Source organism: Chionomys nivalis, chromosome 19 (assembly GCF_950005125.1).
Source record: "Chionomys nivalis chromosome 19, mChiNiv1.1, whole genome shotgun sequence".
In the NCBI taxonomy this organism is placed as follows: Eukaryota; Metazoa; Chordata; class Mammalia; order Rodentia; family Cricetidae; genus Chionomys; species Chionomys nivalis.
Window position 1 is genome coordinate 11,575,018 of NC_080104.1, and position 13,681 is coordinate 11,588,698.

The following is a 13,681-nucleotide window of genomic DNA, read 5'->3' on the forward strand; positions in this document are numbered from 1 at the left end:
GGACCAGTAGTCAGGAGTTCTTCCTCAGAGGGACCACTGGAGCACCCTACAACCTAGCTGCACTTGTCTCCCTGCCTCTTGCATTCACTATCGACTTCCTCCTAGGTGCTCCTCTGCAGTGAGAAATGGTCTGCTTCTTCTCAACCTGCTATTGTGCAACCATCACACTTTGGGAGACCAGATCATAACCCAAGAGTTAAGAGACACCTTGTTTAGGCACTCGGGGATAGCACCAGGGACAGACCCAATGCCCACCACACGCACCATCCTCATGATGCTTCTCAACCGCTACTCAGAGCCTTGGGGAAGTCCTGAACGAGCAGGTACCCTTGTGGAGGGAATGTTCTGTTGACAGGTGACATGTGCCACTGTGTGACCAGTCCTTTACTGAAGGGTACAGGACTCTTCCAGAAATGACTGAAACCTTAAATGTTCAAGCTAGGCATTTTTTCAGGGTCGGGGAGTGTAATATATATGAGGTTATGTGGCCCAGGCTGACCTCAAACTCAAGGGCTTCTTGCCTTGGTTTCCCAAGTGTTAGCAGTATCAGTGCACAATACCATACCAAGTTAGACCCCAAGCAGAATTTCTGGACCCAAAGGAGAACTGTTGATGTCATAACAAATCCTCTGTGTTTTAAAAAACGGGTGAAACCCGAGGCCTGCGGATACTGAAATACGCAACATGTGTCCTTGAGTGTGTAACAAAAGCCTCCAAACTTTATAAGAGTATTGCTTATTATAGCTAGCATTTAATAGTAAAAGGAACTGACCAAGACTTGCAATGTGTTGTATTTAACTCAGCAATGTTCCTTATACTGTATTTTTTTCAAGTGTTGTTAGGTCAACATTGGAGACCAGAAAAGAAAAATTCTTATACTTTGATAAGCTATGACGTAGACATCCTCAATGTGGGAAAGTTTAGGGGGTGGTTCCTCGGGTGTCCGTTTCTTGGTTTGACTGACTTCTAAGGCGCCTCTCATGCACATTTTCCCTGTGGTGTGTCTGGCCTACAGCACTGGAGAGCCCAAGCACCCAGGGTCAGGATGGATCCCCTGAGTTACTCATCCGCTCTCTGGTGGGAGGCCCTTCTGCAGAACTCTTCCTGGACTTGGAGCGTGTGCTGTGCCGTGAAGGCGGCCCTCAGGGTACCATGAAGCCTCTCCTCAAGCGCCTCCAGCAGGAAACCCAGCCTTTCCTCCTGTTGCTGCGGACACTTGATGCCCCTGGGCCCAACAGAACTCTGCTGCTCACAGTCCTCAGGTAAGGGTCTGTCCAGGCATCTATGCACAGGGACTAAGGGACTTCTGGAGCTTTATCTGTTTCCGTCCCCTTACCAGGGTCATGACACGACTGCTGGATTATCCTGAGGCAATGGTCCTCCCCTGGCACGAGGTCTTGGAGCCCTGCCTCAATTGCCTGAGTGGTCCAAGCAGTGACTCTGAGGTACCAGAGCCCTGGCAGCGGTTGGAGGAGGGAAAACAAACGTTGGGCACCGTGTGCCTAGTGAGGCTGTAGCTGTTGAGCAGAGCATGTAGGTCTGAGGGTCTGAGTGCACTGGGAACTAGAGAAGGAGGAGAAGAGGAAGGCTGATGTCATCCTAAAGTCTTTGAACTTCCTGGAGTGACGTCAGACAAAGGCTAGCTCTTGGGGTAGTTTGCACAGGTAGAAAGAAGCTTCTAAAACCACTCAGACCCCGAACTGCCTGCTGGCTCTGGAGTCCTAGCACCTCAGTATGCTGTTCCACTCTCCTTGACCCTTCCCAGCCTTGCAGACTTCCTCAGTCTCTGCCACTGTGCTTCCTTGCCCTGACACGTTCTGTTCTTTCTTTCTCTGGGTCAGATGACTCAGGAGCTGATCTGCTTCTTGCATCGCCTGGCTCTGATGCATAAAGATTATGCAGTAGTGCTTTGCTGCCTGGGGGCAAGAGAGGCCCTCTCTAAAGTGATGGACAAGCACTCTGCACAGCTCCTGCTGGCCTCTGAGCTCCGTGACCTGGTGACAGAGTGTGAGAAATACGCCCAGCTCTACAGTAACCTCACCTCAAGCATTCTGTCTGGCTGTATTCAGGTGAGGAGGGGTTGTGGGTGTAGAGCTGAGAAAATAAACCGGAAGCGAGGGCTGGGCTCTTGCTCTTCATGGGTCTCTGCGGAATCCTTATGTGGCAGAAGTGGCAGCAAATCTGGGCACATGCTCCCTAACTTTTCCCAACATGGTCCTATTCGAATTTGGCAAGAAAGGGGTTGAAGGCTCTGCTGCCTCTTGGCCCCTTCCCTCCATGCGTGTTTCTGATTTCTCCTCTGTATTTCCTCCCTGCTCCATGTTCTGGCTGCAGATGGTGCTGGGCCAGATTGAAGACCATAGACGAACCTACCAACCCATCAACATCCCCTTCTTTGATGTGTTCCTCAGGCATCTCTGCCAGGGTACATGCCCTCCTCCCCTTTCCCCCGGGTTCCCACCCAGCATCCCCTCTCCCTTCCCACTCTTCAGGCCTTTTCCTTATCTCTGACCATGCTGTGGTCTCCCCACCCCTTTCCACTTTCTCCAGGCTCCAGTGTGGAAGTGAAGGAAGACAAGTGCTGGGAGAAGGTGGAGGTGTCCTCCAACCCACACCGGGCCAGCAAGCTGACAGACCGCAACCCCAAGACCTACTGGGAGTCCAACGGCAGCAGCGGCTCCCACTCCATCACCTTGCACATGCATCGTGGTGTTCTTATTAGGTGTGAACCCATTTGTATGTGTGTGTTAAGTGCACCAGTGTGTCTCCCAGAAACATTGTCCCACAACTCCATGAGGAACCCTGTTCTTGGGGACATTCTCAAACTCATTCTGTGCAGTGGAAGCATGATTGGCACATTGGGCTGTCTTTGCTGTGCTGTGTAGACATTTCGCCGTCTGAACCCAGGTACTGTTATTCTGACAGATACAGACGTCACCGTCTTGTGCTCAGAGATCAACAATTCACTTACCTGTTCTTCCCATGAGTGTTTGTTCAATGTCAAGAGTGCCAAGCGCTGTACAAGGCTCTGGGGGTACAAAGACAATCAGATACAGGGAGCCAGGCTAGCGAGCCAATCAAGAGAATCAGGCTTGATGGTGCATGCCTATAATCTCATCACTCAGGAGGCTGAGGCAGGGGATCAAGAGTTCAAGCCTGGGCTACATATTGAAACCCTGTCTCGAGGGGGGACTAAAAGAAGCAGAGAAATTGCATAAAGAGAAAGAAAGCACCATGGTCCAGGCACAGTGACATGGCTGTCCCACTCCTTGAGAAGCTGGGGTAGGAGGATCTCTTGAACCCAGGCAAAGCCATTAAGGTCAGCGTGAAGAGGAAGAGCCTGTGAGAGGGAGAGAGAGAGGGAGAGAGAGAGAGGGGAGGGGAGGGGAGAGGAGAGGAGAGGAGAGGAGAGGAGAGGAGAGGAGAGGAGAGGAGAGGAGAGGAGAGGAGAGGGAGCCAGGAGAAAGGATCCTGGGACCAATGAGGATCAGAGAAGGTTCCCTCTACAATGTGTTGACAGAGCTGAAATTTGAAATTGAAATTAGTTAGATAATGAGAATTCAATGATATTCCAGGCAGAGAGGCAGCATGCAAAGGGAGAATCAGGATGCTGTGTTGGGTGCATTTTTTAAAATGCTGTTAGGTGGGATGAGGGGTGCATCCCAGTGGCAGGGTGAAGCCAGGCAGGTGCAGACTGTAGAGTTTGTGAACTAGGAACTTTGAACTTTGTTCTGAAACTTGGAGAGTTGTAGTTGATTTTTTTTTCTCTTTGCTCTTTTGGGACCCTCTACTCCGAACCCAAATAAATACAGGGAGACTTATTCTTTGTTTTGAGTGCCCATCCTTAACTTGTCTTATTTCTAGCTAGCTTTTCTTAAATTAACCTGTTTACCTTTTGCCCCTGGGCTTTTATCTTCCTTTAATCTATATACCTTTCTTTCCTTACTCCATTGCTGGTCATGTGGCTGGATGGCTGGCCTCTGCTGTCCTCCTCTCCTCCTCTTCTCACTCCTTCGTCTTCTCCACTCTCTCTCTTCTCTCTGCTGCCAGCCCTGCCTGTCCTTTCTCCTGTCTAGCTATTGGCATTCAGCTCCTTATTAGACCATCAGGTGTTTTAGACAGACAGAGTAACACAACTTCACAGAGTTAAATGTAACAGTAACGCACACCTTTAATCCCAGCACTTGGGGAGAGACACAGGCTGATCTCTGTGAGTTGGAGATGAGCCTGGTCTACAAGAGCTACTTTCAGGACAGCCGGGCTGTTACACAGAAATCCTGTCTCAAAAAACAAACAAACAAACAAACACAAAAAGCACCATACTTGGGAGGCAGAGGCAGGCGGATCTCTGTGAGTTTGAGACCAGCCTGGTCTACAAGAGCTAGTTCCAGGACAGGCTCCAAAACCACAGAGAAACCCTGTTTCGAAAAACCAAAAAAAAAAAAAAGCACCATATCTTTGCATCATTAAACAGATGTTCCACATTCTACAACAGGGAGTCCTCCACGGTTTTTAAGAAGGAAAGAAACTAGCTTGTTTTTCAGCTGATACTCAGGCTATCATGAAAATTTGGGTTGGAGGCCAAAAAAACCAACCAAAAACCAAAAAAAGGTTTTGGAAAGTGCATGTGATCTAGTAGAGAATGTTCAGTGTTAAGAAGAGAGACTGTAGGACTGTAGTGTGTTCAAGACTTGCCATTGGTTGGTGAGGGGACCTGTGGCCAGGTAGGTAGCCTGTTTCAAATAGAAAGGGGTGGGCTTCTGTGGACAGATGATTGTCCCATGTGGTCATGTTGGCCTTGAGGAACCTGCTAGTTATGACATGGGAATGTTTGTTACGTGCACAGCATGGCATTAATTTTTCATTGAATCTAGGGATTTAAGTAAAACCACTTTGAAGGGATATAAAGGGGAAAGCTGAGGGTCTGGGGAAGACAGGCATGTCAGGAGCTAGAGGAGGAAGTTGGAGGATGAAGTGGCCCTAGTTTTCACTGACTCCTTTCTCTTCCCTCAGGCAGCTGACTCTGCTTGTGGCCAGTGAGGACTCAAGTTACATGCCAGCCAGGGTGGTGGTGTTTGGGGGTGACAGTGTCAGCTGCATCAACACCGAACTTAACACGGTGGGGACCCTTGTTCCGCCCCTTACTGTGTGCCCCCCCCTCCATTGTTCAGTTTTCATCCCTCATTTTTTGGGTGGGGAAGACCCAGTCTCTGGGGAATGGCTGGCTCTCTTGGTCCCTTCTGGGAAGGCCTCACCACTTGAAGTGCAGCTGGGCTCAGTGCACAACTAAGAACGCGGGCTGTGCTGGTCTGGATTGCTGTCGGCGTTGCTTCCAGCTCCACTTGTTTCTGTTCTGCTTCCTTTTTATTCTGTGTCTAAGCGTGTATCTGTGTGTGTGTGAGTGCAAGTGTTCGTAAATGCCAAAGAGGGCATCAGATCCGAGAGCAAGGTTCAGGAAGTTGTACCACACCAGCATAGGTGCTGGGGGGTCAGTCTGGGGTCCTCTGGTTTTGTAACTGCTGAGACCTGTGTCCAGCCCTGCCTCACTGCTTAGTGAGCTCTGCCTCCTCTCTCCTACCCTGTCAGGTAAATGTGATTCCCTCCGCCAGCCGGGTAACCCTACTGGAGAACCTGAACCGCTTCTGGCCCATCATCCAGATCCGCATAAAGCGCTGCCAGCAGGTGGGCCCGGGAAGAAGTGCAGGCTCTCCTTAGTGGGTGGGCTCTCCAACAGCTTCAGCAGGGCATTAGCTAGGGCTCCTCCGTGGCCAGCTTGGAGATGGCCTAGAAATCTTGGGGATCCAGGGTGTAGAACATGTCTTTGGAGTGCCGAGTAGCTCAGGTGAGAAGTCTGTGTATACTGCAGGGTGGCATCGACACTCGGGTTCGGGGTGTGGAGGTGCTGGGCCCCAAGCCCACTTTCTGGCCATTGTTCCGGGAGCAACTATGTCGACGTACTTGTCTCTTCTACACAATTCGGGCACAAGCATGGAGCCAGGACATAGCAGAGGACCGCCGGCGCCTCCTTCAGCTCTGTCCCAGGTGGGTGCAGCACAGCAGGGAAGACGGTTAGGGCTGACACTGTAGGAGCAGGGGCTGGGAGAGAGGCCGTAGTAGGAGTCTGAGCAGTGAAGTTGACCACCAGCCAGGTGTGCTGGCAGATTGCAGGAGGACCCCAGTAGCCGGCTTGGGAGTAGATCAGCACTTGTGCAGAGGCCGCAGTGAAATTGCCTGTTGGCAGGTAGGGAGCCTGCCATTAATCTGCCATATGCTTTCTGTTTCCAGACTTAACAGAGTTTTGCGCCATGAGCAGAATTTTGCTGATCGCTTCCTCCCTGATGACGAGGCCGCCCAAGCACTGGGCAAGACCTGCTGGGAGGCCCTGGTCAGCCCGCTGGTGCAGAACATCACCTCTCCCGGTAACCACCCCACCCCACCCCCAGTCCCCACACCAGCCCCTCACAACAAGTCTTGGGTCACCTGTGTTGATATTTTGATCCTCTTAATTCCTGTATTTGTCCTTAAGGCCTGTCGCCTCGGTGTTCCTCTCTCATTCCCCCTCGAGGGACTGCTCCCTGAGAGGGACTTGAATCTTCCCCTCCACACCCTCCCCACCCTGTTACCCTGCTCCCAGGCTCCAGCAGAAGCCGACTGTGGTGGGGAAGGACTAGAGCTCTGCTTCCTTTTTGTATAATTGAACCTGTGCCTCAGCTCCTGACCCTCTTCCCACAGAACCCATTCCTGACTTGACTTCTTTCAGATGCTGAGGGTATAAGTTCCCTGGGATGGCTGCTAGACCGGTACTTAGAGCAGAGGGAGAAAGTGCGGAGCTCCCAGAGTCAAGCAGTGTCCTTTGCTTCACGAGTTCGGCGCCTGTGCCACTTGTTGGTGCATGTGGAACCCCCTCCTGGGCCTTCTGTGCCATCCACACAACCCCGTGAGTTACTGCAGCCTGCTGAGCTGGGTCTGTACTGTGGGGCTACTTAGCTCCTTCCTCTTCGGCTTCTCTAGGCCTCTGAAACGTGCTGACCTTTCCAGGAGACAAACACCCAAGACCCCAGGCCCACACAAGCTGGAGTGAAGCTCACTCTTGACCCCTGTTTCCACAGTCAGCAAGAACAGTAAGAGCCAGGATGGAAGCCCCGTACCATCCACAGTCCTTCCCAGCAGCAGCCTTATGAACATCACCCAGTGCTGGCAGAGTGTGGTGCAGGAACAGGTAGGCAGATTCAAGTCTGCCGGGCAGGATGGAACACAAGTGGTCTCTCCTTGATGTAGCTTCTTACTCTGTCTCCTCAGGTCAGCAGATTCCTGGCTGCAGCCTGGAGGGCCTCTGACTTTGTGCCTCGTTACTGTAATCTCTATGGGCGCTTGCAGAGAGCAGGCTGGGAGCTGTTTGGGCCTCGAGCAGCCTTTACTCTGGCTCTGCGCAGCGGCTTCTCCGGAGCCCTGCTGCAGCAATCCTTCCTCACCGCTGCCCACGTGAGTCACGCCAGGGGCCAGGCATGGGCATGCCCTCTCCCCTCCTTCTCCTTTGCCCTTGTGCTTCCTTCATCCCACTTTCCCACACTGACCCCTTGTCCATGGCTTGTCTGATGTTCTTTCTGTTGTCCCCAGATGACTGAGCAGTTCGCTAGGCACATTGACCAACAAATCCAGGGTGGTTTGCTTGGTGGAGCCTCTGGAGTGGAAATGTTGGGGCAGCTTCAGCGATGCCTGGAACCCATCATGGTCCTTTCTGGCCTAGAGCTGGCCACTACTTTTGAGCACTTCTATCGGTGAGTCACATTCTGGAGAGGTTGGGAACAGGAGACTTAGAGACCAGAGGAAGGGAAGATTTGAGTTAAGGAGCGATGAAGGAGGAGGAGTGGGGAAATTAAGGTGGAGATAAGGTAGGTCCTGTGGCTTAGGTGAGCTGTAATACAGAGACTTACTTCTTGAGGGGAAGGCTGGGCCTGGGCCAAGCTGGCCCCACTGAGACCTGCCCCGACTGTGTGTGCTGCAGGCATTACATGGCTGACCGTCTCCTGAGCTTGGGCTCGAGCTGGCTGGAGGGGGCTGTGCTGGAGCAGATTGGCCTCTGCTTTCCCAACCGCCTCCCCCAGCTGATGCTGCAGAGCCTGCGCACCTCAGAGGAGCTGCAGCGCCAGTTCCACGTTTACCAGCTCCAGCAGCTCGACAGGCAACTCTTGGAGCAGGAGGACCAGGAAGAATGGAGGCTAGAGGAAATGGAGGTGAGGGCAAGGGGAGGAACAGCAGAACGGGAGAGCAGGCTCACTAGGAGAGCTCATGGGCTCATCCCTCTGCTCCTTAGGAAGAAGATCAGGTACAGGAGACCAGAAAGGAGCTCTCTGTAGAAGACCCAGGTCCAGAAGTTTCTGTACTGGTTCTGTCACCACGCTGCTGGCCCGTCTCGCCACTCTGCTACCTGCACGGTCTCAGACAGCTCCTTCCCACAGAGTTTTGCGATGCCCTGGGCCGCTTCTCCAGCTTCTACAGCCACAGTGAGGAGCTAGGGACAGGGACCTGGAGATGGGGATGCATTCTGGGTAGCAGCAGAGGAAAGGAGAGGACCACCATACAGGAGTGGATAGATAGGAAGGGGAGGGTCCAGACGAATGAGAATAGCCCCATTAATGCTTGCTCCCTCCTTCAACTTCCTGGAAACTGCGCCTGTTTTTCTGTCTTCAGGTTGTTCTCACTTTGTTCTCAGTCTTAAGAACTTCTTTTCAAGTAAAAATATTTAAGACTATTTATCCCCATCATTTTAACCGCATCCTATGGTGTTTTTTTTTTTTTTTTTTTTTTGGAACATTTTTACTGGTATATAATTAGTATTCAGTAGAAGGCTTAAGGAGTTTATATACCTCGATACAGCCATGTACCCATCCCCCGGATCAAGATGCAGAACAGTCTGGCACCCAGCAGGTTTCTCCTTCATGTCCCCTTTCCAGTCAGAATCTTCTTTTTATCTTCTGTCTCCATGAATTTCTGCCTGCGCCTGCACATATAGTAGATGGGACCATAGCATAAGTTCTCTACTGTGTCTGCGTTCCTCACACAGCTGGGTATCTGAGAACGGTCACTGGCAGCATTAGTTTTTGTCCTGTAGTTTGCTGAGTTCTGTTCTACTGTGTGGATGTATATACTTTTCCTGTCCTTATGGGACGCTTCAGATGCATCATACGGTTTTTGTATGTAATTTCAATCTTAATTTTATTACATACATGAATATTTTTCCTGAATGTGTGTCTGTGTACCACATGTGTGCCTGGTGCCTAGCAAGGCCAGAAAAGGGAGTTGGATCCCCAGGTACTGGAGCTACAAATGGTGTAAGCCAGCATTTGTCCACTGTCAGTCCAACCCAGGTCCTCTGGAAGAGCCTTTATTGCTGTTAACTGCAGAGCCATCTCTCCAGTGTTGTGTATAACTTTTAAATATTTATTTACTTTATCTGTCTTACTGCATGTGTGGATGTATACCATGTGTGTGCCTGGTGCTTTCACAGGCATAAGAGGGTGTTCAGCTCCCTTGCCACCATGAGGGTGCTGGGAACTGAATCTAGGTCTTCTACAAGAACATTGGCTCTTTGTTGCTGGACCAAATATCTAGCCTTTTCCGTAGGATTTTATATATCATATATTTCATATTGTTCACTTCTAATACATCTCTAATTTTCATTACTATTTTTTATATATAGGGTCTATCAGTATAGCCGTGACCAGCATGGCATTTGCTTTGTTTACCAGACTGGTCTAGAAATCACAGACATTCTCTTGCCTTTGCCCAAGTGCTGAGATTAAAAATGTGTGCTGTTTGCCACTTCTTCAGTTTCTTAGTTCATGGAAAGTATATTTTTAAACCTCCAAACAAAGAGGTGGAAACACAGTTCAGTTGGTAGAGCACTTGCCTAGCACACAGAAGGTCCCAGGTATAGACCTCTGAGCATCACATAAACTGTGCTTAGTGGTTCATGCCGGTAATCCCAGTCCTTGGGAGGTAGAGGCAGTAGGGTAAGGAGAGCAGGGATATCTTTACCTACATAGGAAGTTTGAGCCAGGCTGGGCTAGAGACCCCATCTGACAGATCAATTCAACTTTCTCAGACAAGTGTTTCTTTTGGTTTAGTAATTTTAAAGTTCTGCCTTCATTTTACTGTGATTAATGTGCATGGTTTCTGATGGTTTGAATCTTTACTATATCGATACTTATGAGCTAGGGGATGACAGAATTTTACAAGGAAAAAATTGTGTTATTTGGTTTTTGGAATCGGGAGTCTACATATTTGATGAAATATGAACTTTTTAATTGTTCACATGTTATATACCTTACTAATTCCTGTCTGCTTCACCTACTACTGAGAGAGGTGGATTAAAATTTGCCCTTATGGCTGTGATTTTTTGATGTTTATTATTATTTATGTGTATATATATTTTGCCTGCATGCATGTCTGTGTACCACGTCCTGTAGCCACAGAGCCAGAGGGGGGCAACAGATGATCCCCGGGGACTGGAGTACAGACGCTTGTGAGCTGCCATTGTGGGTGCTCTTAACCACAGAGCCGTCTCTCCAGCTTTGTAGTCATGTCAGGATTGGGTCACATTGTTTTGGCTCTGCTCTTGGGTGCACATTTAAAGTCGTTCAGGAGTGCCATCTGCGCTATCAGTGTTATCAGTGGTGGGCACACCTTTAATCCCAGCACTAGGGAGGCAGGGGCAGGTGGATCTCTGAGTTTGAGGCCAGCCTGGTCTACAGACCAAGTTCCAGGCTAGCCAGGGCTACACAGAGACACTTGGTCTCAAAAACAAAAACAAACAAACAGAACGTTTTTTTCTGAACTTTTCAATATGATAACTGTTTCTGGCCGTTCTAAGACTTGAGTTTGTAAATATGACTGAGGATAATTCACTTTAAATCTCAAACTGAACTACATGTAGCTAGCGATTGTGTCGGTTCCTAGTTTGGTGATAAATTAAGCATTGTTATTACTGTTTTCCTTTGATGACACTCATGCGCTAGCGTGTTTTAGATGATGTTCCCCCCCTTTTTTTAAGAGGATTTTTTTTAAGATTTATTTATTTATTATGTATACAACATAATATGTATGCTTGCATGCCAGAAGAGGGCACCAGATCTCATTACAGGTGACTGTGAGCCACCGTGTGGTTGCTGGGAATTGAACTCAGGACCTCTGGCAGAGCAGTCAGTGCTCTTAACCTCTCTGAGCCATCTCTCCAGCCCGATGATGTTTCCCTTTGATGACGCTCATGTGCTAGCATGTTTTAGATGATGTTTCCCTTTACTTTGGCTTTCACACTGAGAGAAGTCTTTGTGTTTGAGGCAGGTCTCATGGAGTCCAGGCTGGCCTCATGCTCGCTAGGTAGAAGACGAGGACCTTAATTATTGATCCTTTTTACCTTCTCTGTACCGGAGTTCCTAGGGGTTTGTGTGGTGCTGGGCTCAAACCTAGGGCTTTACACTGTACACACTGGTGCGCCTGCCTCTGACTCCCTATTGCTGGTGTGCACCAGTATCATAAAAAAACCACTTTCTTGTCTTTACAAAAGGATTCATCAGGTGGCACTCCGGAATGATTTTAAATGTGCACCTAAGAGCAGAGCAGCTGGGCGTCCATCCCACAAGTGGGCTACATCTCCAGTCCTTGGGTTTCTTCTTTCTCTTCTTTCTTTCCATTACCTCTCTCCCTCTCTATGTATGTATTCATGTGTGTACACATGTTTGTGGGGAGGTGTGAATTGGCATGGCTATACATGTTCGTGTGTGTAGCATATGTTTTTTGTGTGCAGGTACCAGAGGTCAGCACAGGGAGTGCTCTGTAGTCCTGTTTTATTTTGGAGACAGGTCTTTTATTGAACCTGGAACTCACCAGTTTACCTAGACTGGCTGGCCAGTGAGCCCTGAGGACACCTCCTCTCAGCCTCCTGGGTGCTGGGATCGTAGAGTTCTGGAACTTCAGCTCCTGGCTGTTATGTGCTGCTGGGGCCCACACACAGCTCGCTGTGCTTATCTGACACACACTCTACGCACTGAGCTGTCTTCCAGGCCTAACTTTGTTTCTTGTTTCTACTTTTTTTATTGTGGTAAAATATGTCTGGAATAGCATTTCCCCTTCTAACAGCTTTAAGCATACAGTTTCAGACACCCTTCCCTATTTTTTTTTTTCCCAAGACAGGGTTTCTCTGTGTAGCTCTAGCTGTTCTGGAACTCACTCTGTAGACCAGGGGGGCCTTGAACTCAGAGATCTGCCTGCCTCTGCCTTCTGAGTACTGGGATTAAAGGCATGTGCCACTGCCTGGTCCTTAATTATTTTTTAAATTAGAAATAATTTCAAGTTTACAGAAAAATTAAAGTGGTAATGCAAAGAACTCCCATGGAAGCTCTATCCAAGTTACCTTTTGTCATCACTTGGCTTTTTTTTTTTCTTTGGAAGAAAAGGCCTGACTGTGGCGGTGACCAGGCACTCACCGTATGAACCTTGCAGGGAGGCTCCTCTGGTGGGTGTGTATCACTGTGCTGACTTTTGTTAGCACTGGCGTTTTTTTCTTTTCAAACATTTTCCCTCTGTAGCCTGGACTGGGCTTCAGCTCCCAGACCCCTCGCCTTCACCTCTCAAGTGCTGGGTGGGATTACAGGCGTGTGCCAGCACACCTAACTCATTTGCCCTTTGCATGCACATGTGTGTATATCTGTGTGAACACATACATGTTATTTTTTTAGAACCATTGAGAAAAAGTTTTGTCAACTGATCCATAAAGTAAGTCATCTGTAACCTTGCTTTCCATCCAGGAGAGGATCCAGGCATATGTCACTGCTGGTTCAGGTCTCAGGTGTCTTCCTTTAATCTGGAATAGTTCTCAGTCATCTTTGTCTCTGAACACTGACGTGTTTTGAAGAATCCAGTCCTCTAAAACTTTAGCCAGGCTGTAGTGGCACATGGCTTTAATCTCAGCACTCGGAGGCAGAGGCAGGTGGATCTCTGTGAGTTCAAGGCCAGCCTGGTCTACAGAGTGAGTTCTAGGACAGCCAGGGATACACAGAGAAATCGTCTTGAAAAAAACATTGTTTTTCAGTAGTTGCTCACTTTGTATGGGTTAGGACTCAGGCTCTGTGATCATCATACTGATAACTGTCAAAATGTTTATCTCCTGTCTTCCCGCCCCACCCCAGTGCTGGGTTTAAACTGGGGGCTTTTAGTGTTAAGCGTATGCTCAAACACTAAAATTCCCATCCCCAGTGATGTTAAGTCTGAAAACCTGGCCAAGGACAGTTAATACTTGTCCCTTGCCTCTGTTAACAAGCTGTAGGCAGGGGAGCTATTCACAGCAGGCTGGTCATTCTCAGAGCACTTCCTTTTACTCCCCTTTAGATACAGGTTTCACACACCCCAGGCTTGCCTCAAGCTTTACGTGTGTCTGAGGATGACCTTGAACTTGTTCCCTTCCACCCCACTCCTGTGCGTTGGGCTTACAGGCATCGGTTACTTACCATGCTCAGTTTTGTGCTGTATGGGGATGAAACCATGGGCTTTGTGCATGGCAGGCCAGCCCTCTACCAACTGGGCTACATCCCTAGCTCTCTTTCATTTAAAATATTTTTACTAAAGGGGCTGGAGACGTGGCTCAGCAGTTAAGAGCACTGGCTGCTCTTACAGAGGACCTGGG

General features: G+C 49.2%; 1 protein-coding gene across 2 annotated transcripts in view; it reads left to right on the forward strand.

Moving 5' to 3' along the window:
* Window positions 1–13,681, forward strand: part of Cul9 (cullin 9) — a 43,880-nt gene that overhangs the window by 17,930 nt on the left and 12,269 nt on the right. For both annotated transcript variants that reach the window (XM_057794498.1, XM_057794499.1), the window contains exons 11-26: window positions 106–323; window positions 1,016–1,262; window positions 1,340–1,445; window positions 1,842–2,069; window positions 2,335–2,425; window positions 2,551–2,722; window positions 5,014–5,119; window positions 5,587–5,682; window positions 5,867–6,042; window positions 6,286–6,419; window positions 6,761–6,937; window positions 7,110–7,219; window positions 7,300–7,482; window positions 7,618–7,778; window positions 8,006–8,234; window positions 8,315–8,504. In XM_057794498.1, coding sequence (XP_057650481.1) covers window positions 106–323; window positions 1,016–1,262; window positions 1,340–1,445; window positions 1,842–2,069; window positions 2,335–2,425; window positions 2,551–2,722; window positions 5,014–5,119; window positions 5,587–5,682; window positions 5,867–6,042; window positions 6,286–6,419; window positions 6,761–6,937; window positions 7,110–7,219; window positions 7,300–7,482; window positions 7,618–7,778; window positions 8,006–8,234; window positions 8,315–8,504 — 2,624 coding nt within the window. The remainder of the gene's footprint in view (window positions 1–105; window positions 324–1,015; window positions 1,263–1,339; window positions 1,446–1,841; window positions 2,070–2,334; window positions 2,426–2,550; window positions 2,723–5,013; window positions 5,120–5,586; window positions 5,683–5,866; window positions 6,043–6,285; window positions 6,420–6,760; window positions 6,938–7,109; window positions 7,220–7,299; window positions 7,483–7,617; window positions 7,779–8,005; window positions 8,235–8,314; window positions 8,505–13,681) is intronic.